At 31.0% G+C, this 25,038-nt stretch overlaps 1 protein-coding gene across 12 annotated transcripts in view; it reads right to left on the reverse strand.

The window, feature by feature from the left end:
• Positions 1-25,038, reverse strand: part of OtopLa (Otopetrin-like a) — a 331,346-nt gene that overhangs the window by 154,361 nt on the left and 151,947 nt on the right. For 3 of the 12 annotated variants that reach the window (XM_014431182.3, XM_014431189.3, XM_014431188.3), the window contains exon 2: positions 7,127-7,200. The exons of the other annotated variants lie outside the window; for them this stretch is intronic. In XM_014431182.3, the coding sequence (XP_014286668.1) occupies positions 7,127-7,200 (74 nt within the window). The remainder of the gene's footprint in view (positions 1-7,126; positions 7,201-25,038) is intronic. 12 annotated transcript variants of the gene reach the window in all.

The following is a 25,038-nucleotide window of genomic DNA, read 5'->3' on the forward strand; positions in this document are numbered from 1 at the left end:
CCTACAGACCATTTTACGAAAACAGGAGTCTAAAATCCTGTAATTACTTGGAAAACTGAAATTAGAAATTGTTCACTATCGCAATTCTTTCTCTTACCATACATTTCATATACAGGTAAGTCAAAGAAATCGACAAATTTAAGTTGATATATTTAATTTTAATTTTTTTCATCTCTACCTAATTTCATATCAGCGTGCAGTCAATTTTATCCAATCCTCCTTCTTTATTTTCTACAATAATGTTATGAATATACTATTGTCTATTGTATAATATTTGACTTATTGTTTTTTTATCTTTTGTTGCTTTCTGTATACAAACATATTTTCTTTTTGGCAAAAGTCTTGTAATTATTAATAATCATCAATATTTTTTTAATCATCCTTCTTAAATTTCAATTAATTTCTAAATTATTTTATTATTTTACTTTAACTTGTTTTCTATTAGTTTGTCAATGTTGAAATAGCAAGTTTTGGTGTTTTCCATCAAATTACACGTTCTGAGGGTTTTTTTTTTTTTTTTTACACAATTGCACACTTTTTGACTTTAATAACGCATGCACTAAATTGCTCATATTATGTATGTTAGTATTTATTTATTTTGATTTCAATATATTATTTTTTCCTTTAGTTAATTGATAGGTTACAATTAAAGACAATTGAGCAAAGGCAATGTATTGAAATATGATGCGTCGAATTAACCTAATAAAAAAAAGAACAATGAGGTGTTATTATTTCACCGTGGATTAATACGAGAAAATGGTCGGCAATGGCAGAATTTCTCTGCTGGAATAACCCCGATGAAGACCTGAAATTCAGGTCAAAACGTCAGCATATTTATGACAGATTTTGTTTGTTTGTATTTCTTTGCTGACCACTCCGACCATCTTCTCCTCATAAAGAAAGAACAAGTAAATACAAGTGATGAAAATTCTGGGAATTCTATTAACCAGTGGTTTCGGTTAACTATTAAAAATCTCTCTTAGAGATGAGTTTGATATAGAGAACTTTCAGTGTTATTGATTTATGGATTCTTCTTCCTTAAACTCTTGGTTGTTCCATCAGACTGTAGTAATTAGCGAAAATTTCAAATTTTATTTTTCAATCTGACTATTTTAAAAGGGTTTTTACTGCATATTTTTCAGTTTTATACTGCACAAAAATCCGGTTGCTAGTTACGACAATAATCAGATTTTACTTCCTTTAACCTATAAATGAAACATACTTTCGTCCAACATGATAAAGAAAATGGCCATTTAGAAATATAAAAGACTAATTTTATAACAAAGTAAGACGGTTTATTCAAAGTACTGTGATGCGCGCACCACATGAATTTTTCTTATTACATTGATTGATCCTATACCATATTTATTCAATAAATTTAATAAACTGTGAATATAATTATTTTGAAGTAACAGTGACTTGATACTAACGAATAAGAATAACCTAATTTTTATTTGATTTTTATGCATAATATATTACCTTTCAAAATTAGATATGGTTAGTTATTTTTAATAATCAAAAATTAAAGGAACTTCAGAGAGATATTTTCTGAAAATATGGTGTTCAAGACTTGTGAGATTATTTCAGTGAGGATAAGTTAACTCGAAGTTGTCTAAAAACTGAATTTGAGCTCCTTTTTACTCCAGGCCCCTCAAACTAGCAGTTACCAATGACCGTCAAATTATACATTAATATTATTAATCTTATTAACAGATAGACTGGAATCCCATTAAAAAATACTTTTTCTAATGATTCAAAAAGTGAATAGCCCTGTTTAATTCCAATATTTTTTGCTAGATTTGAAGGACTTAGTGAAGCAAGAGGACGCACCTGCTGAAGTTCACTGTTTATTAGTCTGAAAGGAGGGGCAAAATTTTTTTCATATTGTTTCCTAATAGTTCGTAACGAAGGACCCGGGTTCGAAACTGGCTGTGGCAAATAATTATTTTCTTTTTCACTCTAGCCGTTAGTCAGCCCTGTGAGTTCGAGAGACCTCCGGGGTCTATCCAGCCTCATGAAGCGGGTGCCCTTAATGTGGTAAAAATCTGGTTGTCTAGCGTTATTCTGACCAAATCACCTCCTTCTATAACCGTTGTTCTTGTAACAGTACTCCCTTACAAAGTACTGCACCCTGAGCCTGATCCTGAGTGGTACAGATTTAATTAGAACTGGTCCATTATTGCGAAAAAATAAAATTTTACCCCCGTTGAGATTTAAATCAGGATAAGGCCTTCCCTTATTAAAGAACGTATAATTTAATTTTGATTACACGAGTTCAAATAAAATCGAAATAAATAAAAAAAACATTAAGAATTACCATTTTATCGATACATTTGTAAATTGATGTTATAAAGTGATGTTTACGGCAAGTCGATTATAACAACCATGTGAGGCACATAGATATTTTAAAAACGTACAATTTTTCGTTTTTAAGCTAGGCTGGCCACACAGACCATTTTGCGAGACTTGAGTTGTTTGGCTAAGAGGGCCTTAAAACGTTTATATCCCTTAAAACCTCAGGTTAACACTTTTCCACGGTCGCTATACTACTCCATACCATATATATCATCTTTGGTATATATCTAATGTAAAATTAGATAAGTAATCATTTGCTCGATTGCCAGTATCTCCACATGACTTAAATTAGTGATACTCTAGATGTAGCAATATGTAAATGTAACTCCTGGAGTTAACTGACAGGAGAGGCAAAAAATAACTAGCGTATTGGCTTAAAAAAATCGAACACAAAGTTAAATTTAAGTTGTTGTTATTTGGGGCTTTAGGGCGTAAAACCCTGTCATCAACGCTCATGTTTCACGCTTTATAATCTATTTCATTCATAATTATAATTCTATTTCACTTTATTTTTCTCTCTAAATAATTACGAAAAAAAATTTAAATAATTACTTCTTTTGGAATTTTTTTTATTACGTATAACAGATTTTCGGGTTTAAATCTTATTCAAAAGGCCATCCCTTTTTAAGAAAATCAAAACCATTTCCACGTTCTTCAGGTCATCATTCAGAGCATCCGATACACTTGGTCCTACTCCCAATCTACTCAAGTTCGCGGAATAGAAATAACATTCCTAAACTTTAAAAATTCTAAAAAATGTACGTTAAACTCAAGTTTCCACAGAAGAAGAATTCATCACTCCATGATGGCACTTTTTTCATTTACATTATTTTCTTACTGGGTGAAAAAATAGTTTGTACCAATTATTAAATAGTTTATGAGCACTATATTACTAAATAGTTTACCTATATTTGTTTGTTTCTTAAGCTATGTTATTTTTGGCATTGGTTTAATAAGAAATCTTTTGAGCATCTATGCAAGGAGAGAAAAAAAAAGGCTGTAGATAACCCGGTATAGTTTCTTAATTTTTATAAATTTATTTATAAAAAAAAATACTTATCTCAAAAACTGAATTTGAAAATCTTTTCTAATTTACCACTATTTTGTCAAATGAAGCTGCCTCCTTATTGCAGCAGACCCCTCAATTAAATTTTTATTTTTATTATCACTTAAGTGGTCCAGAAAACTATTTAAAAAAGCGAATCAATAAAATAAAAATATTATATTTAACTTAAGCCTTTATGAGCCCGCTATAGCATATTTTTTACGATTATTCGTCCTGATAGAAACATAGGAGCTAAGTTTAAGATGGAGCAAAAAGAAGAATGACTAAGATCAAGGTGAAGTGCTGTGTTGCGCAACCAGGTGAGGCTGCTACAAATGATATAGCCTGGTGATCAGGTCTGTCTACAGGTGATTCTCAGATATCACTGGCAAGGTTAGTTAACTTATAAAAAAATCAAACGTTCGCTACAAAAAATTCAATAATTCATTCTAAAAATATAAAACCTAATATCTATATATTTATAAATACATTTCGATTCAGTAAAAAAAAAACCTGGGAAACGAATTGCAGCAAGTAATGGCCGCCTTTGCGTAAAGCACTGGACCGTTAAAAGGTTCAGTTTCACGGTTTCCTGTCTGGTAGTACTATCATTACAGTGAATTTATGCCACAGTTCCTTGTTGTACAGTGATTGTAAACCTAGCCTTGCCGACAGTACAACTTGTAGAATGAATGATAATAAACTGGAGATTAAATAAAACATATAGAAAATAACAAACACAGTCAACAACCAACAAAGCATATACACAGGATAAAAGTTCTATCTGTATGAAGTTCTAGCGTTTGAAGCTATAAATTGCATTTCAATGTCAAAGCATCTACATGAGACATTTATCTGGCATTGCATTCAAAGTCATATTGTTATGGTCCAGGCGATCAGAGTTCCAAAGATAATTGTTAACATTACCATGGCAGTATATCTAAAAAGTATTTTAGTTTTGGAACTAACACTATTAAACTTGCTTTTCTGCAGAGCTTATAGAATGAATTTAATAAAGAAAAAAAAAATCTTTACAAAATTTCTAATTTTCTCCTTTTATAAATCCGAATCTTGCTAAATTTTCTGTGATTCTTAGAACACAATTTTGAAAAGAGTAAATATTTTAATTAGATATAATAATAAGTTATTCATAAATTATTATTAGTGTACAAAGAAATTCAAACCTCATTTAAATCCCAACATCTGTGAATTTTCTTTACAACTATACATTGTGTAACAGTAGGAAAAAAATAAAATAAAAAATATATTTCAGCTATACTACAACCAGAGGTAACAAAGAATTGCTTAGGTAAGAGACGGAAGAAAGTTAAAAAGCTGACCAAGCGGAAACTACCTATGGGTTCTGTTTTCTTTGCTTAAGTCAAGGGATTTTTTTTTCTTTTTATTTGCCGGTAATGTCAACAAAACAAAAAACTTGTACATGATGTATGTATGTATGCTTGTATTCACGATAAAAGCATAAGTGTTATAAAAACTCTGTTTTTTTTTTTAGTTGTAATTTTTTGGAACCATGAAATATAATACGCATATATTTAGAAAGCAATAATGAGATCTATTCATCCCAACAAATTTTAAAAAGCTAACAGAATAGTAAAGAATGAAATGGGCGTGTAAACTTCGCTTTAGCTCGGACTACTAAAAACCACTTATAAAGTCATCAGCGTTGAGCAACGGGTGGGTAAACATTCCACGGTATTTAATGTATGCATGTTTATGTAGCCCTGACATACACGGCAGGATTTTTAAGCCAGACTCGTAATTAACGGGATTCTCTGAGGAATGATATGTGAGCAGATTTGTTGGCTTGTTGTAGAACATCTGGGTTTGTAAGGTCTAATTATTGCGATTATTCTTATTCATATTCTTGGATGATTTCATTTCCTATTTGTATTCTTTAAAATTAATTTATTACGGTTTATTATCGCTTATTTTTGAACACTGATAAATAAGAAATGAAAGAGACGATTCAATCTCCCAAATTAATTTTGTTGAGTGGTGGTTTAATAGCCCAACCAATCTAGTGGGTGGTCTTGACCCGACTCCTAAAAAGAGTGATTTTACCTAGCTGTAGTTCGGTAGCTTTTTGCCACTCTGTCGGAATACTTTATCTTTTATAATTCATTGTTTCAGATGATTGAATTTCTCTGCATATTTTAGTTTATCATATTTTCGGCACTTATTATTTTTCTTTTTTTTTTTTTCTAGGTCTCCTTTAAAGGTAAAATATAATCATCGTCATAAACATCATCATCATAGTCATAAACAATAAAACTTCAGTCCGATGAACTGTTATTACTGTGAAAATGCAATTTCACAAAAAAATGAAAACTAATCGATTCTAATCTAAAAATCTTTGTAAAAGACATTGTAAAACCTTTACCACTCCCTGTTGGGGTGTAACCCTAATATGTCAAATTTTTCAAAATAGTCTTCAATTATTTTTAGGTTTATAGTGAATAACTTCTAAAGTATAGCTAGTAGCTTAACTATATTTGTATCAGTAAAATTTTAAGGATTAATTGCGTGGTTAATCTGGTGCGTAATAACTTTCGCTTTTCACACCAATTTCGAATTAAAATTAATACTTCCCCGAACTAATTATTCAAATGAGTAATTCAGTTGCCAAATTGACAAATTTTAATTTTAACTGTTTTTAGTGAAGTACTTTTAACAATATTTCTTGTTGCAAAATGTTAAAATTTTCCTTTGCAAAAGTATACAAGTAATACAAAATATAAAAGATTACTAAAACTTATATTCTGTTCGTGACCACCATTTATTAATGGTAATTCAATATTGTATGTGGTAAATTTTTATAGAATAAATATTGAAAATACTAAGAATGATTATATGGAGCGAATTAAACTCCTAACTAAAAGGTAATATATAGGCTAGGTAAAATTAAAATAGTAATTATTATTTTTTTTGTCCCAAAAAACAATATGTCAGCAGTACTCTGTGAATTTATAATACAAAATAATATATTTTTTCTTATTTTACGAAGTAAATATACTTACTTTAAGCAACATTTCTTGTATTTTACTTCTTAAAATGTATAATACCTTAATTTCGTATATTATTTTAATCACTGCCTATGTCTGTACAATAATAATAATTTATAACTAATATATTCACATCAATTATATTATATGTATGAATATAAATTATATTCATGAACTTACTTCTAGTATTGATTTAACAATGCATTACTTACTAATTCATCTATTGTATTAAGAATAGGTTATAAATGAATATGAACACTCAGTAGAAATCATAGATAACATAATTTAACAAAATATAAATAATACTATAGTTAAACCATTCTAATCAAATATATGACCAAATTACACATGATAATTTTAGAAGAAGGACAACCAAAAAACAAGATTTGAAATAAAGGTGAATGCAAACAAGCTCAAATAAAATATTATAAAACTATAGGGAGATATTAGTTTCAAGTTACATATAACTGAAAAAGGTAACATTAACATAACAAAAAAAAAAAGAAAAAAACTTTTATTAGAATAAAACTAAAACGATACACGCATTGCCAAAAAAAAAAAAAAAAGAAAAAAAGAAAATCTGAGCAGCCACATCTAATAAAGCATTCAAGAAAGGACACACAAAAATTAAAGGGGGTTATATATAGGAGGTAGAAGTTGAATGCAGGGATTAATTAGTAGTCTTAACAAAACTTGTACTGACTGTTTTCTTCTAACTGAGTTAATCTTGGTACAGTCGGAACGCTAGTCTGACCGATTCGGGCTACGACAAGCTGCCTGCAATTAACAATCAAAGTTATTAAATAAGCAAATGGATCATGATGATGGATGGCGTTATTTCTACAAGGCAGCGATGAATGAGGTGATTACGATGAGATTGCTATGGTGATGATGATGTCAATGGTGAGATAGTGATGGTTAGTGCTCATGAACGAGATGGCAGAGGATGATGGAATAAATAAACTTCTAAATGTTTTACAAACGGTAATTTAGAGTAGTCTGAATAATTTTATTAATATTATAATAATACCAAAATTAAAATATCTATCTTCCATTATGAGACATTTATCTTAGAGATCGAATATCTCAGAACAGACTTCTCCAAATTGCTCCAAATACAGATGGTTAATACAATTTTTCAAAATTCTATCTAATTCTAACTCTACAACTAACTTAAAAATACTCACGTCTCTTTTATAGACGCTAAAATATTATATATATATTTTTTTTTCTTTTTGTGTTGCTTTAGAAATTCTTGTTTTCGGGTTTCTCGAGATGGTTATTACAAATATGAATTTTACATTTTAAAGAATAACAGTTTAATAAAACATAACGAAGCTGTTTACATCCGATGCCTCGGCTTTTCTCATTCGAATCAGATATATTATTTTTCTACTTTAGTTAAACATAATGTTGTTTTTTTTTACATTGCTTATTATTGCTAAAAATAATAACAGATTATTTTATTTTAAAAACAAAATAAAATTAAACGTACTTTAGAGATTTTTTTTAATTCGGCATTAAAGCCCTGATAGAGTATTTCAATCAGGATAAGGCATATCTGGCATTGTAGAGCATTTGAATTCTCATTGATTCACCGAGTTTAATAAAAATCGTAAGAGCCGTTTTGGATAAAATGGAAAAAAAAATGAAAAATCGATTCTATAAAGTGATATAGTCAAAAATGATTCAGTCATATCCCAGTCATACACCTGCCTTAAATGTGTAACTTCAGTATCCTAGCACTTTATGCTTTTGAGCTAGATTGTATACAGAGACACACTCGCAGAGACTTCTTCAACATTGGGTTAATTGGGGGTCAAAACGTGTATTTCCATCGTTTCCGTAAGAAATTAACGAGCAGAACAGTTCCTTCACGTTTCACTAATTCCATGGCGTAGCCTTAGCCTATAACTAGACTATACCACCTTAACTGGACTGATATCAATACCTTATAATACCACAAGACAATCAAAGGGAGAAGACGGATATGTATGATGTACCTAATTCTATTTTAATGAGGGGTACGAAGAAAAAAAAAAGTATTTCCGTCGATATACTCGAATTCAAAAATTTTCAAGATCTGGATACTTCCACTTACTATATATCACATGATGATTTTTCTTAAAAAGCGGCGCACTTTGAAAATGGGTAGACTCAAATAAATTATGAACAAAAAATTAGAATAATGGAATGAAATTTGACGTTAATATTTAAATAAATGTATATTGAATATGTTTATATTCTTCTCTTGTAAAAGTAGAATTATGTAAGATGTGCCACTGTTCAAGTAAAGGAACGATATGTACGAAATTTCATAGAAATAGGTGTTAGTAGTTTAACATTAACCAAGAGTGGTTAAGAACAAGGCTGACGATAACACGTATATTTAAAAAAAAAACTATTTGAACCAGAAGGCCGTAAAAGGGACATTTGCAATCCCAATAATTCTGGATGACAGCCCCTTAATGAGAGCTGAAGCCGTCCCTTTCACCCCGGAGTAACGTTCCCCTCAGAGAAGACCTCTATCAGGGCAGCGCCGAGGAAGCGTGATCTAGGTCAAGAGCTCGCCGGCCTCCTATAGCCTTTCCTTAATTTACAGGCTAGCTACACTAATTAACTTCCATCTCCTCTAGGTGAAACTGCACCGCTAGTCCGGGATTAGCAGGGCAGTGCCAATAGAACATCACATCTTGGTCAACAATAGTTCAGGGATATTACAGCTCCTTACTTTATCACAAAAATAAATTATACATAAAGACCTTAATATTCCCTATTCTGTACAGATCTAGCCTGAGACAGATATCATTCCTTCTATTATAAACTCCCTAACCACCCAACTGAATAGTTTCTAGCTTTGCATCCTCTTTCATTCCTGACAATCCTCCGAGGCACATGAAAAGAAGATGGCCACGAGAACTACTAACGTAAAATGTCATTAGAGTGCTACCAATGGGTCGTTTCTCTACACGCCTGTAACATTACATTTTAACTAAGATCAAATTTACTGAATGTATTATATAATATACTGTTGTAAATTTCAATAAAGCTATTAAAAAAAAAAAGGAATATTACAAAAAAAAAAGTACGGAAAATGGTATTCAATAAACATAGTGTTAGAAAACCCGAATTTGAGGCCAGAAATAAAGAAATCATTTTGCAGTACTCTCAAAATTTAGTATTGCAAATTGGTTCTGTATTAACTGACTATTAGCAAACATTTCTTAAAACAAGGAAGGATTTTTCGTTTGTTAATTCGACCAGAAAAAGACTGGGTACAGACTGGGGTAACTTACCTTTAGTAAAAATACTCTATAAAGAACTCTTCATTATTGGAAATTAATTTAAATGCAACTGGTAAGAGTGATAATGACGTAACTATAATTGCGTTTATTTCTAAAAAAAGTGAATGTTTTATAAATATACTTAAATAACACAAGTATGGTGTAAATAGTTGACCGTAGACTGAGAAAAAGATGGTCGGAAGTGTTAGCAGGAAAGATACACAAACAAACAAAACTTATTTGTTTGATATTGTATATATCATTTTACCATTATGTTATTTTATTTATTTATTTTTCATACAGATAGTTTGATTATGTTCATCTTGTTTATTCTTTTGTTTGTATATATTTTCAGAGTTTTTTTTTTTTTAATTTATTTATTTGTTTTATTTATTTATTTTTTTATTTTTTAAAATTTTATTAATTTATTTTTTTTATTTTAGTATGTATGATATCATTCATCACTATTACCTATTGCCCACAACTATGTGGCAGATTGTAATATCTATCAATAAATAAATGTATCAATCAAAAACAAATATTTGTTTGATGACGTTTCGACCTGAATTTAAGGCCTTCATCAGGGATGAAAAACCAATACGAGATAACTGTCATAGTTCAAAGAAACATAAAAATAACAAAGACCTGAAAATATGCATAATAATAACTTAAGAAGATAGTGGTTAATTGATACTAATAAAAACATATTTTATCATCTACTACTTTATTTTTATTTTTATGTTTCTCTGAATTATGGTTGTTATCTCGTTTTCGGATTTTCAGCCTGAAATTCAGTTCGAAACTTCGGCACAAATAAATAAGTTTTATTTGTGTATCTTTTCACCTTCGACCATCATTGGTCCACGATATCATGAAATGGATATCGTTTATAACTACGTATAGGCTAAAGTGACAAATATTTCTTGACCTAAAATATTCCTATTTCATATTTACATGACTTGTGTAGTATGATTTGTAAAAATGATGATCGGAAGTAGTGACAGAATAGGCTGGATGCTTTACCAGCGACGATGGAATGTTGAGGTATGATTAGTAAATTATGAAAAAGGTGAATTGACGCTCACGCAATTTAAACTAATCTAACAAAGTCCCTACAGGTATTTTAAATTACAAATGTTAGAAGAGGAAAACAAAAGGTGGATAAAAATAAACCTAAACACAAAAATTAGCTGACGATGTGACATAAGTAACGGCTCTGGAAAAAAATATTTGTCCCTAGAGTTTTGTGAGAAATTTCCCTGGAATTTTGAAAACCCTGACACTCTATCTCCAGAGGTTTAACGAGAGGGCAACTCTTGAATCACCCTAGAAATAAAACTAATTCTAAAAATGGAGATTGGGAAGTTAGGGCCAGGACATGGAAGGGAGATAGAAAGAAGATTCAACTGTACAAAATTGTTTTTCTAATAAAATAACTAATTAATTGAAAAAATGATTTTGAATAAGTGTTGATAAGTTATTTTAGATAAAGTGAGATAAAATAATCCGATTTCTTCAAGATAAAAAATTATTTTGTGGTTCAGAAAACCGCCTAGAAATTAAATTGTTGCTTTCCGGGAAACTGACTCTCATTCTATTACTAGGACCATGACTATTTCTAGAAATAATAAATTGAATGTAACAGTTTGCAAAATATACTTATTATCCTAGTCGTAGGCATCTAAAGCAACGAGTACTTTTCTATGGTCACAAAAGGTTGTTATGTTCTACTTTCTATTTCTGCAATGTATTAACCATTTTATATTTTAAAATGCAAAAGTGGATATTTATTATTGATGTGTATATAAAAATAAAAAACCTGATGGGGCTTGCATTGATCTAGATAGAACAATAGATGGCTCTGAAAAGAAATCAATAATTGCATGTAAGATATATGTTAGTATAACGAAACCCTATAATAGAGCCGTACTTACTTTGAGGATTATGTAATATATACTTTTACTTTTCTAATATTTTTCTAAAACTACGCTTTGAAAGCGGTTCCGAAAGTGCATTTCTCTTTTTGCACTGTTTTTCTAATCTTGCTATATATATTCCTATGGTGCCCCAAGCGTATGCCCCAGGGTTCGGTCCTTGCGGCAGTCCTATTCAATATATATACTGCCCACATAGTCGGGACTAAATTTGACGATGCTCAAATATCTGCATATGCTGATGACATCGCCATATACTCGGCAAGCATGAATGCAGACAAGGCCATGGACCAGGCCGCCGCAGCGGCCCAACTCATCGCTAACAAACTAGGAGACATAAACATTCACATCAATTCACAAAAACAGACGCCATCACTTTCTCATACAAGAAAACTCCCAACAGAGCACCTAAACTCAACGAACAGACAATACAAATCAAGAAACATCTCTCTCACCTACGCATTAAACTAGAAACACATCTATTCTTCACTGCACACATACAGTACAGAATACAAATTGTCAAATCAACATCATACTAACTCAAACACCTCATCTACTAACCAGGGCTGTCACTCAGACTCAAATTACTCATCTGCAAAGTAATACTACGACCATTACTCCTACACGGCGCACCACTACTACACTATCTCTACCCAACTGCCCTGAAATCACTACAACAATACCAAAACAGTACACTACAGAAGATATGCCGAGGGACATCTCTGGAAAGACGTAACATGACACACGAACTACAGTTAGAAACTGTACAACAACACATCACACGGAGACACATTAAATTCTTTGACAGTCTCCCTGCTTCCTTCAATCCAGTATTCCAGTCTAACACTCCACCCCCCTTCCTGCGAGGTGGCAGGGCAGGAAAGGTTCCAAAAACCCTATTAACATCACCATCATATTAACCTTATTGTTATCATATAACATCACCATCTATTAACAACTCCATCTTCTGATGCACTCCCTTCCCCTCTCCCACACTTCTTTTCGACTTCTGACGGTTTTTCTTATTATTTCACCTTTGTCTATCGTCTTTATTAATTAATGTTTTTTTTTATTTATTTATTTTTATTTTATCTTATATACGATATAACACGAGGAGGCCCATCACCTCCGGATTTAAAATAGCATCTTTTTAGAGTGGATATCTCATGTATAACAAATAAACATAACAGGTAACCTTAAAATACCAAAGGTAGCAAAAGGTAAGACCCAAAACGAATTACTTTTCTATTTTTCACAGTAATGCACTTATTAATTCATTTTTAGAGGGATCGGAAAAAAAAAAAAAAAAAAAAAAAAACGTATGCCAGGAAGTGCCACGTTCTCAAAATATTATAAAAACATTAAAAAATAAAATAGCGAAAAAACCAGTGCATTCCAGCATTTATTTTACACTGTTTTTCTTTTATATTCAACCGCTCTGAAGATAATACTGCTATATTTTAATTTTTTTTAGCTCAACAAGGGTGCCGCGCATTTTTCTAAACCCAAGAAGAGTGCCGCGACGTTGTATTGGTATACTGAATGTATTGGTCATATTCCACAGATACAGTAACATTCTGGTCATCTGCAAATTGTTTACTAAAATCACTTGACTCACCTTTATTTCTAAAACGACACGTCCGATTTGACCCGAAGTTGGAGTCAAGAACTAGCATAAAATGGCAGCAATTTTATTAAATTATAGGGACTCTCTCAGAGGCCACTATATTTTGGAAAACGGCTCGTCCTATAGATTTTATACTCAAACGACAAATCATTAACCTCGAAACATATGTAAAAATGGTGAGGCAGTTATACCGGTCAATTTACCTGGAAGACTTTTTATTCGGTTGCTTATTTATCACAGCTTCATACGAAGGTCATCAAATAGACGAATAGAAAAAATAAATTACATGAATTTGAACTTCGAGCTTGAGCTTTTATATTTTACAAGATTCGAAAATGTTGAGAGTTAAATACATATTAAGTATTTACTGATAAGTCCCTTAATATCCTCAAGACGAAGTATTCTAATCCACCCAAATACTTCCCTGTGAAAGGATCCGATCACTACTACATTACATTCCATCTAACCATTTTAAATATTAATTTGGGCTAATCTATCCAATTGTATTTAAACTAGAGTTCTGTACTTGAAACTGTGAAAATAAATTGCAAATTATTTTATATACTTTTATGTCTTTATATAAATGTTCACACATTTCTTAAAATCGAATAATTACCTAGATCTATAATTTATATTTTTACTAGAAAAATACATAAAACCATAGGAAGACTAATTCCTTTTTTAAACATGTTACTTTTTAATAATTTATATACTAAAATTTAATCTAAAATTGAGTCTTCACAATGATTAATCTTATACTTGGAAATAAAAATATGAAATTTGGATAAAAGTGGTAAGATGCTGTGCTACTGACTCCAAGGATCCGAGTTTAAAACTGGTTGTGGCCGATAATTATTAATTAAAAATAATAATTTCCTTAAAAAGTACTAAAACCCCTGACTCTTCATGGGTTGTAGATTTATTACAGAACAGATTTATTATCATATTAAAAATATTATTATTTTAATTATTTATGATACTTTTATAAAATATCTGAAGTTAACCAATAACTTGGCTCCTCTTATTTAATGATCATAACTGTAAAAATATAATTTATTAGGCAATCCGTTTCCGGACCTTCCCGCGACCCACCTGTTAGGAACTACTGGTCTAATTGAAATGATGTCGATCTCATAAGTTAATGGATCGCAGAACCGTAAATGTGAAGAGGGCACTGTTAGTGACGATATAATGTAAACTTCAGAAAGAGCAAGAACGGCAGAACTCCGTCTATGAAATAAAACTAAGGTCTTATTTCTGTCTAATTATGGTTTGGAAATAAATAAAAAAACATATTGATACATTTATAATTAAAACCTCGAAATAAATTACTAGTTGGAGGAAAAAATTAAAAACAATTTAGACTCTCTAATGGCTCATTTCTAATTTTTCAACGCTCAACGGATGCACTCGAAACCTCAAAGTCATTAAGGTGGGTGGCTTTTCAACGAAATGTTACCAGTAACATTTTTATTAGAAAAATGCTAATATAATTTTTGTTATTAACATTTTGATGCCTAATGGGGAGGTATGATGTTCCCGTCAGTCATGAAATCATGTCAAATCATTCTTAACAAGTGAGCTCATCCAATGTGGATAACTGTCATTTCTTACAAAACTGTAAAGACATTTTGTTCTCTACGGTTTACATTAGTCAATAGTGAAATGTCATGAACTAACATTTTCAGATCGGTGTAAAGGAAATCATTTTGTTTAGAAATAGAAGTGGTAATAATATTTCGTTATTAAACGATTTAAATAGCATGGAATCAAATTTTTATAAGCCCATCTTTAGGGGCATTGCGAATAGAAATTACTTATAAAGTTTGTGATAATATTTTCGGTAAAACAAAAAATTACTTTTAAGATAGTAGGATGTAAGTTTAACGTTTGGCGCTGTTTTTTCTCTATTCACTTTTTTTTTTCTATAGAACCAAATTTTATTATTAAATGAAAAATTCCAAATAAATATAGTTTTTCTAAACAGCCATTATTAAAACATTTATGTAGCCAATAGCTGTCGTGGCAACGGCACCTGCACGAAAGTAGGAAAAAGGGTCTTTCTGCTATGGCTTATTATTATTACCATAATATACGAGTTGAAGAACACAAGTAATTATAATCACTTCTTTTTTTTCTGGATTATGGAACCAACTTGATGCAATAAAATAATTTAAATAATAATTCTAAGTAGCTTAATGAGCTTGAAGCCCTAATCTCTTCTCGATAGGACAATAGACATTTGGAAACCGACCAACCTCAAATTGGCAGAAATCCAACTCTAGAATTATTTACTATACCTCGGGATCGTATCTGAGCCCCTTCTATGTTTGTGTATATAATAAAAATATACATACACAGAGCAAAAGCTCCATGAAAAATAGCTCATGACGGAAACGGTGCTTTAATTAGATATCAGAAAATCATACATTTTGTTACTGCGAAATTAACTCGTATTTAAAAACTTTACCAATTTATATTCATTAAACTTAACAAAAAGATAAAATATATAATCCTTTGCATTGTTTGGCGTTACATGTTTTATTACATTTCGATTAAGATTTCACAGAATTGTATTTTGGAAAGTATTCCATTAGAAATTAAATGAATTTACAGTGGGATTAAACGTACAAGAATCCCCACTTCATGAAAAAATTTGATACGCGCATTACACAGCTTTCACATACAACTTCAAGTTGAAATTAACCTCAGTAGATTTTAAAACAGCAATTTCTTTAGTAATAAAAACAATAATTACAAATTCCTGTCATATTTTATTTTAATCAATTGTTTATTATTATTATGAGTGAGAAATGTTTGAACTTTTTTCGAAATAAACAAAATAAAATTACAATTGCAATTTTTTAATATTTTTTTTTTACTGCTATTAAATTTGCTATTTACGGTTTATTGAAAAACGATAATAAACTTAATTATATATGTAGTTGATTGACCGTAAATTAATAAGATGAAGGTCGTCAGGGCTGCGGTGAAGAAAGCATAATCATTGCAATATACTATTGGCATTAGGAATAATGATTATCAATTTTATTCTTTCCTAGAGTAAAGGAATCAGATCGAGTGCTTTGGACTATTTTCCTGTTCGATGTCCCAGTCTATATTAGGAGGTTGCCTGAAAATCATTTTCTCCTTTAGTTGTAAATCAAATACTTTTATACTTCATGTTTATCCATTTTAAATTACTTATAACAATGAGAGATAGTTCAGCAAAGTTTAAACTAATATGGTAAACCTTAAAATTGTTAAGTTGAGGGGAAGCTCTTTTACTGCATTGGGAATGCATTTTAAGTGGGTAATTAGATAATTTGGATAAGATTAGTGGATATGTGTTGTGTAATAGTCTGATGGTGTCGGGGCATACCAGATTTGTTGTGTCAATAATGGTTCAATAACTTGTCCTCAGTCAAGTCTGAGGCTGTTTGAGTGTGTCTGCCATCTTCGTGGCCGTCCTGTCGGTGTCAGTGTCCTGAATAGAGGGATTGTTCAGTGCTGGGGGCTATAAAAAAATTTGATGTACCTCCTCGTGATGAACTCTGTCATTATCGGTAGGTCGAGTATCGTATGAATGTAGTCAGTCTTAGCTCTTTGTAATGAAGTATGTCGTACTATGTGTCTGATCATGCTGCTCTGAAACTGTTGGAGCTGGTTGGCTGTTGTTGGTGCCTCATTGGTCAGCAAAGGTGCTCCATTGTTTAGGGTTGGCCTGAGCACGCTTTTATAAATTATTAATTTGAGGCGGAGGGAGAGATTAGGAGACGTTAAGAGGTGATTAAGCCAGTAAGACTTGGTTCTAACTAGCTTGATTTTCTTGGTGTAGTGGTGAGAAGCATCGTGAAAGATAAAATACTAAAAATAATAAATTTAGGACAGCAGAATAGCAGAATAGAGCAGTGGAAATTTTAATGATAATGATAATGGTTTTAAAGATATTCAGTATGAAGATAGGTATACTGAATGAAACAAGAAAATTGCAATATGCTTTTTTTTTTTTAAATATCAATAAAGCAATAAATAAAAATAATGATTCCATAAAATGTTTAATATCCCTGACTATGAGTTACTATTATTTTTATATATAAGTACTAAATATATGAGGAACTTTGTACACGATGTGGTATGTGTATCTTATAATAAGTAGATTCAATATTCGGTAAGATTCTATCAGTAACCATGGTACAGTGAAAATTCAAAATTCACTTTACCCTATCTTCTCCTATTAGTTGAATATTTTTATTCTAGATATTTCCATAGCGGGAGTATCTACAATTTGGGGATGCAAAGTACTGAACAGTTTCTGATATAGACTAATATTATTTCTCGATTCCAATTAAATTTCTTTCTAGAAGGAACTCCTTTATGGATAATGTATATTTCCTCACCAGACATTGTTGTGTTATACATATCAACACAACTATGTTATTATTCAAAGAATTAATTACTAGTTCCTTTTTTTTCCGATAATTTTTTTCTTTTTTTTCCGATGTCATTTTAGAATTTCTGTTCTTATTGTAAACGACCAAGCCATGCGTCAAGTGTCACGACATGCCAAGTGTAAACGGTAATATTTCCACCTTCCTGTTTTTTCTTCTGTAAAACTTTTGTGCGAGTTATAGAATATTATTGTTTAAAATAATTGTTGTTTTAAACGACTATTATTCTTTTTATTTAATCCTTGCTTCTATTAAATTTTTTATTTAATTTCATTCATTGAACAGTTTGCAAAATTTCGAAGATTATCCGTTAGTCAAGACTTAGTAAAATGTTAAAGTAATCTAATGAATGAAACCTGGAATGTAATGAAAACTTCCTGGAAATGTATTATGTCAAGTAATTGGATAGATAGTACAGATGAGTAGGAAGAAGTGTGAATTTCTCACACCAGAAATTTATCAATTTTCATTCTTTATATCAATAATCTGGAATAATTCAAATTTATGATTTGAAATTACAATTTTTAGCTAGCTTGGTTTAAATTTCAAGCATTTATTTACAAATATTTTTCAAAAAACCTTACTTAAAGACAAATAAATTGAAGGAAGCCTAAAAAAATACGATTATTCCGTTAGTTCTCTACAGTTCTGGAATAAAAAATAAAATTATATTTACATATTGATAACTAACTTTTCACCGAAAATGAAATACAATGTATAAACCATACAGTTACCAAATTTTGATGATTTTCTTCTTGACTCAAGATAAAGAATACAATTGGGTTCTGTGTTTACTCACCTGAAACATAAAAAAAAATTATTAATTTCTCAGAAGCAACTTGATACTTATGATATAAAATGTATACATCCACTATACAGAGAAAATAACATAATATACTAAAAACGATGATTTCAAACCATATCGGGGATCTGAAATATTCAACCTATATTTGGCTATATATTGGGCCAAAGAGGTAGAGCCCTGTCAGCTGGTAAAAAGAACTGAAGTGGAAGAGATTAATAAATACCAAACTCCAGAAAGGCCTCTCCAAATTCTCTCGATTTAGGCCATCAATACAGGCTTCCGAAGGAAATATTATCCCTTCGGCGGGTGAGCATGGTATAAATATTACCGAATCAAGTGTGTCTTTGGTCTTGTAAAGAATTTATAGAAAAGTTTTTTTTATGATAACTATAATTTTTATTTTTTATATTTGTTTTTGTTTTGTTTTTTATGGGTTTTTATTGTACTTATTCATAAAGGTAAATAAGAGTTTTTGGTTAAGAAATGGTTAAGACATATTTGTTATTTTTAGAATATTTGTTTGATTTTAACTTAAATTAATATCGATTGCTTTTTATATTATTGTAAAATTATATTATTTTTAAGATTAAATACGTTAAAATTGTTAGTTACTCTGATGTAATAATAGATTTTATTATTTTTTTAAGTTAAATAAATAATTGAAAACGGACAAGATAGTCCCAACCATTGTACATTATTTTCATACTTCAGTCCGGATAAAACTAACTTGAAGGACTCTGTTTGAAAAATTCAATTTTGGTAGCTCCTACCTTAGTATGTGTGTTCATTTCAATGCAGAGTGGTGAGTGAAAGATGAGTGATGCGCCCACTACTCCAGATGTTTTGTATTTAATAACTCATTGAAATTATTGAAATAAATAGCTGGCGGAAATAACGGTAATTTTCGAATTTCGAAATTGCTTAGCTCACGCCATCTGTTTAGAATATTTTTTTTTTATTTATTTATTTGTTGATATTTACAACTGTATAAAAAAATACAACCAGTAAATTTGATCATAATGACATAATGATATGATACAGGATGTAGAGAAACTACCCAGTAGTAGAACTCTAAAAACAGTTTACAATATAAGGTCACGAGGGCCATCTTCTTTAGAATATTAAAAGTTATAATTTACAAAACTATTATTATCCACAATATGTCTTACGGGTGCGAATTGAGGCCTCTTATATTCAGGATGGAGCAGTGTTTGAAGGTTTTTTAAAAGATAATATAGCATTAAGTATTCGTACCAAATAAGGATGAGTTATCAGGAGAACTATAATTCCCTATAAATATAATTCAAATGATAGCATTACGACGAATAAGATGGACGTGTAAGGTTAGGGCTTAGTAACGATGTTATCTCTAAAATGTAATTAACACTGATCCGACGTTTATACGTCCGAGAGGAAGATCGAAACTTGGTGTGAAAATTACACAAAGATTGAACTTGTGAATTTGGGTTTGGACAGGCGTAATTGGATAGGTGTGCGATTGGTGATCGATCGGCATCGAAGAGTTTTATTTCAAAAAGATAATGAACGATAAATGAAACCGTGATCCAATAACTCAGCAAGTAATAAAACGAGGTGAAAGGATGCTGACAGTTTGACGGACTGCCGAAGATCCAAAGACTAGCTTAGATCTACTACTCCACAGCCACCAATTATTCGCGGGCTGAGGAACAATAGATCAGGACTCAGGTCTGTAAAGGGTAAGAGAGGCATCAGGAGCAGACAAGGATCTGCACGGTGGGCATTATATATAGCATAGCTCCCGGCGCTCCTTTCTCCGGTAAAAGAAACGATCCTAGATAAGGAACCAGTCCACGGGCTATGATCCGGCCCTCTGGGATCATATGAATCAAGGTTTAACTGCTCGGGTATAATTGCCGTTTTATCTTTATATTGCACTATACCACAAATATATCCTTACTCTCAGTACCTACTCCCCTTCTTGATAATTTATAAGCTACTTAAACTACATCATGGGTTATTAAAACTCCTGATGAACCATTTGATAAGAAGTGGGGTCCTAATGTGCAACCTAATTTTTCTAAACCGTCAATTCCTTTCAGTATTGTAAACTGTTTATTTATTTTTAGCATTTTGTAAAACAGTTTTCCGGTTTTTCAAGATCAAAAATAATATTAAAATTTTAAACTTTAAAATAATAAAATTAATGTAGACTTTTGACTTGAGAATTAAGTAGTAGAAATATTTGACAGTAGTAGAAATACTCAGAAAATAGTAAGTTATCTTTCGACATATATTGTGATTATAGTAGGACTTAACGTATTAATAATAATTAAGAATTTTCAATTAAATATCAATTAATTTTGATTTCTAAGTCTGATATTCCTGTAATGATAATATGACTTTACTTGAATGGTGGTACATCTGGCAAAAAAGAAATTGTATTTGTTATATTGATTGTATTGTATAGTAATTTGTAACAGATTGTATAGTTTGTACCGTGGACTGTGTTTATTTTTTGACAAACCTACCAGCTTTGGGATGGAGGGATCACAATGAAGAAAGGAACTCTGATCTACGGTAATATCTTTGGAACATGCCCATTTGTAAATAAAATTGTTTTTGTATATTTAAATAGTTGACCGTATAATTTAAAATATGAAGAAGATGGCCATTAATGAATGCCACAAACAAGATGGTAAATTAAGGTAGGGTAAAATCCTTTTATCATTTTATCCTACCTTAATTTACTTTTTTGTATTTTATTTTTGTAATGTTTTTGTATCTTTTTAGCCCTGATGAAGACCTGCAAAGTAGGACGAAACATCGGAAAACAAATAGTTGAAAACCATTTTGTTCTTTTTTGATCACAACCCTGACCATCTTCAGATTTTTTTGTCAGATATCCAATTCCAGCAAAACAGCGATATATAATTTCATAAACAACGAAGAAATAGCAATGGTTTTATATTATTTTTTTTAAAATAATCAGTTACAACCAAAAGTTAAAATTATTTTTTTTTTGCCCATCCATATGAAGTCTTCAGCGACTCATGTCCTGAGCGTCTAAGGCCAAAGTACCCTCACTCAGCCTCCACTGCCTCTCAATATCAGTAACACAGGTTAGAGAGAGCCCTAAGACCCTGGGGTTTGGCCGTGTCATCCATATTGGGTGACAAGGCTCGATTCGGGGAACCCTGGGAAAAATGAAAATATTGTATGTATGAATGATTGTGTACAAGATTTTATTTTAATTATTAAACTCGGTCGTTTCCTTATTTTCTATTGTTTAACACAGCTATCTGTCTATGTTTATTTACGATCTGTATATATTTACTTTTTTTAGTTTATCTGTATCATGTTTATATTTTATCAGTATCATGTTTATAATTAATTATTATATTTATTTTTAATTAAATTAGATCCCTAATACTTATTGCCTTTGAGTGTGGTATATTTTATTATTTCAATAACAGTTTAAATAACAAAAAGGTTAAGTCTCTTACCACTAACATCAAATTGACGTTTTTAAAACTTATCTATTTTTAATCTATCCAAATTTATGGTCAAAAGTTTCTAAAGTATCTACATTCGACATACATACGTAAGGACCGGTCTAATCACTAAATGTTAAGGATCTACACTCGACATACAGAAGGACCAGTCTACTATCACTATTTAAAATAATTTAATTAAATTACGTTGGGCGCTCGACTTTTAGATTTACTTCTTATATTTTAATACAAATTTAAATTCATTTCTTCCACAGAGGATTTCATCTCATCACTTCCACATTACAAAGTAGCACTTATTCCTGATCGAAGGAACAAAGAATGGATCCATGCATTTATTTCTTTTTTTAAATGTCGGTTTATAAATCCGTATTTCTAATTACCCTCGTCCTTCTGGTACTAATATTAAACAGTAATCCTAACCTTTAAGCTTAGCCAAACATAGACAACTCAACATCCAAGTTACTAATGTACAGAATGATTTGCTCCAATGGTTGAAAATGATTCATAACTTCATCGAAATATTTTTCGTAGTTTGTACAGCAACTAGTATGTTCCGAATTCTTAATAAAAAAAGTATTTTTGTATAAATACTGAGGTAAAGAAAAATATTTCCTAATCAGATTGGAATTATGTAAAACATGCAAACATCGAAAGCATGCAATTTCGATCCACGCAATCAAACTAGCGACGAAAAACACCCTTCGCTCTATCGTTGATTAGTATCAAGAGGCAGCGTTGATAGAATGCTGCTTTTGATTAGGGTAATTAGGGTCTATTGAGATGTAACTAGTTCATTGTATGAGTACGTGCACTCCGAGCGCAATTAGGAAAGGATCCTATATCTGACAACGGGACCTCTAATCTAAACTGCATCTCTGCATTGCATCCCATGTCGGCCCCTCCCGCTAACACAACCAGCAATTTATGCATGCATTAAGAGATGTGAAGAAGAGATCTTTAGGCGTTGAAACCGGGGAATCTCTTAAGTGTATAGTATATTGTGAAAGGAGTGTGAGACTTTCAGATCCCATAAAGGAGCTCTAGCATCACATTCATTTAAAATTCTTTTGAAAAATAATTACATTTTTAATTGGTGGTTCCGTCACTCTACGTTATCCCAGCCATCGACATACGAATTTTAAGTGATTGTGAGCCCTAGAACGGAATATATTCCGGTGAGATTGTATTATATTGTAGGATTACTATCATTCCGCTTAACATTGAATAGAGAGATCAGTTTTTAGTAGACTCCAGTATATTCTGAAATGCCTTAGAAGAAGTAAGAGAGGAAGCGAAGGAACTTGGAGATGCTGTTTGATACAGCATTGGTTTTGGAAATAAATATAAAAACGTAAAAATATTTTTAAAAAACTAAAAGAACCTTTTAAAAATAGCCTTAGGTACATTACATTACATTTCATAATTCCTGTACAATGCAAAGTGGGAATTTCTTGTTAAAAGTGTTATTCTAACTTTTCTGGTGACAGACGTTTCTGGAAAGTGGAGTCGACAACTTGGTTTGAGAGTTCTTTTTTCAACCTCCCATTTCTTCTGAGCCTGAGCCTATGTAATCGGTCCTCTTATTTATTCACCTCTTCTTATCTTTTTCAATAAAATTATTCAGTTAAAAAAAACACAAGAAGAAAGAATTGCGGACTAGGTCACCTTTATCTAAGTATTTTAACAATTAGAAATGTTTTCGAAAAATCTTCTTATCCTTATTTCTGAATAAGGTTAAAAAACAGTTTTTATAGTTTTCTCACCCCAACTCTTCTTTCACACTTTTCCATACCAGTAGTGAGGTTTCATGTATATGGCTACGTTGAAAATGTATCACAGTTCTTCATTCAAATTCTTTCATAGCTCATTCCACCCATACGAGAAAATTATATAAAATCATAAAAATATGATTATTTTTCAAAAATCTTAATGCACAATCAAAGAAGCTTCTTAATTGTACATATAAAGATAATTAATTTATGTTACCATCATATTGTGATAGGAATTTTTTTTTTATGTTTCGCTTAAATGTCTAAGTTGATGAGAGATTGGAGAATTTGAAATACTATGAATAGGACGTTATTCACTGATAGCACACAAGTGTCATCGGCATAACATCATAATTTAAAATAAAATTTAAAAAACCCGGAAATGTCATGTATAAATATATTTCACTATTTTTTTGGATCTTCAATAAAATAATTATTAATCATCGAAAACACGTGTAAAGAAATGATTACCTACACTGGTAACATAAAAAATGATTTGTTCGGTCTTAAATCTATTCAACATAAATTAACACATACGTCCTTATATTATATGTTATAAAAGCATTTAATATATATATTATAATAATGATGATTTCTATTATAGATTTTGTTTTTATATTATTTGATATATCTTTGTGGCATCCTAATCAGACACAAGTTGTCATTTAGTCCGGATATTGAACTCCCAAATTAATACAGTGATTCAATACAAGTGCGAACTCCCAGCGGAATTCGGTGGAATTGGTGGAGGCGGCAGAAGAAAGTTCCACCACCCACCGCTAGGTGCCAGGACTGGTCCGGAGGTGGCACTGCTTTACTCAGTTGATTCAAATATCAAACAAATAATTAATATATTTTTAACAGAAATAATAGTTTGACGATTTGAGAAATAAAAGGTACATATATTGATCGGCAATCAAAACCAAAATTCAAGATATAAAAAAATAAATAAATTTCTAATATTAAAAAAAGCTATTTTCCATAAATGAAAAAATTAATAATAAAATTTAATAACTTAGATAAGTACTGATACCGCTATTAAGTATATTTAAAATACTTGCACACAAAAGTATGAAAAAAAGTTATAGATGTTTGTAATATTACTAATAACTTTCAACTCTAGTTGAACTGCATAAGGACTTTGCATCCTGGGAACTGAGGCGGTGCCAGTTCGAATCCAGCCTAGGGCGTCTACTTTTTCATTGTTGTGGCGGTCCCACGAAATGAAAACTTGACCCCTACCATGGTTAG

This window comes from Halyomorpha halys, unplaced genomic scaffold (genome assembly GCF_000696795.3).
Source record: "Halyomorpha halys isolate HHAL.00 unplaced genomic scaffold, Hhal_1.1 Scaffold949.1, whole genome shotgun sequence".
NCBI lineage: Eukaryota > Metazoa > Arthropoda > Insecta > Hemiptera > Pentatomidae > Halyomorpha > Halyomorpha halys.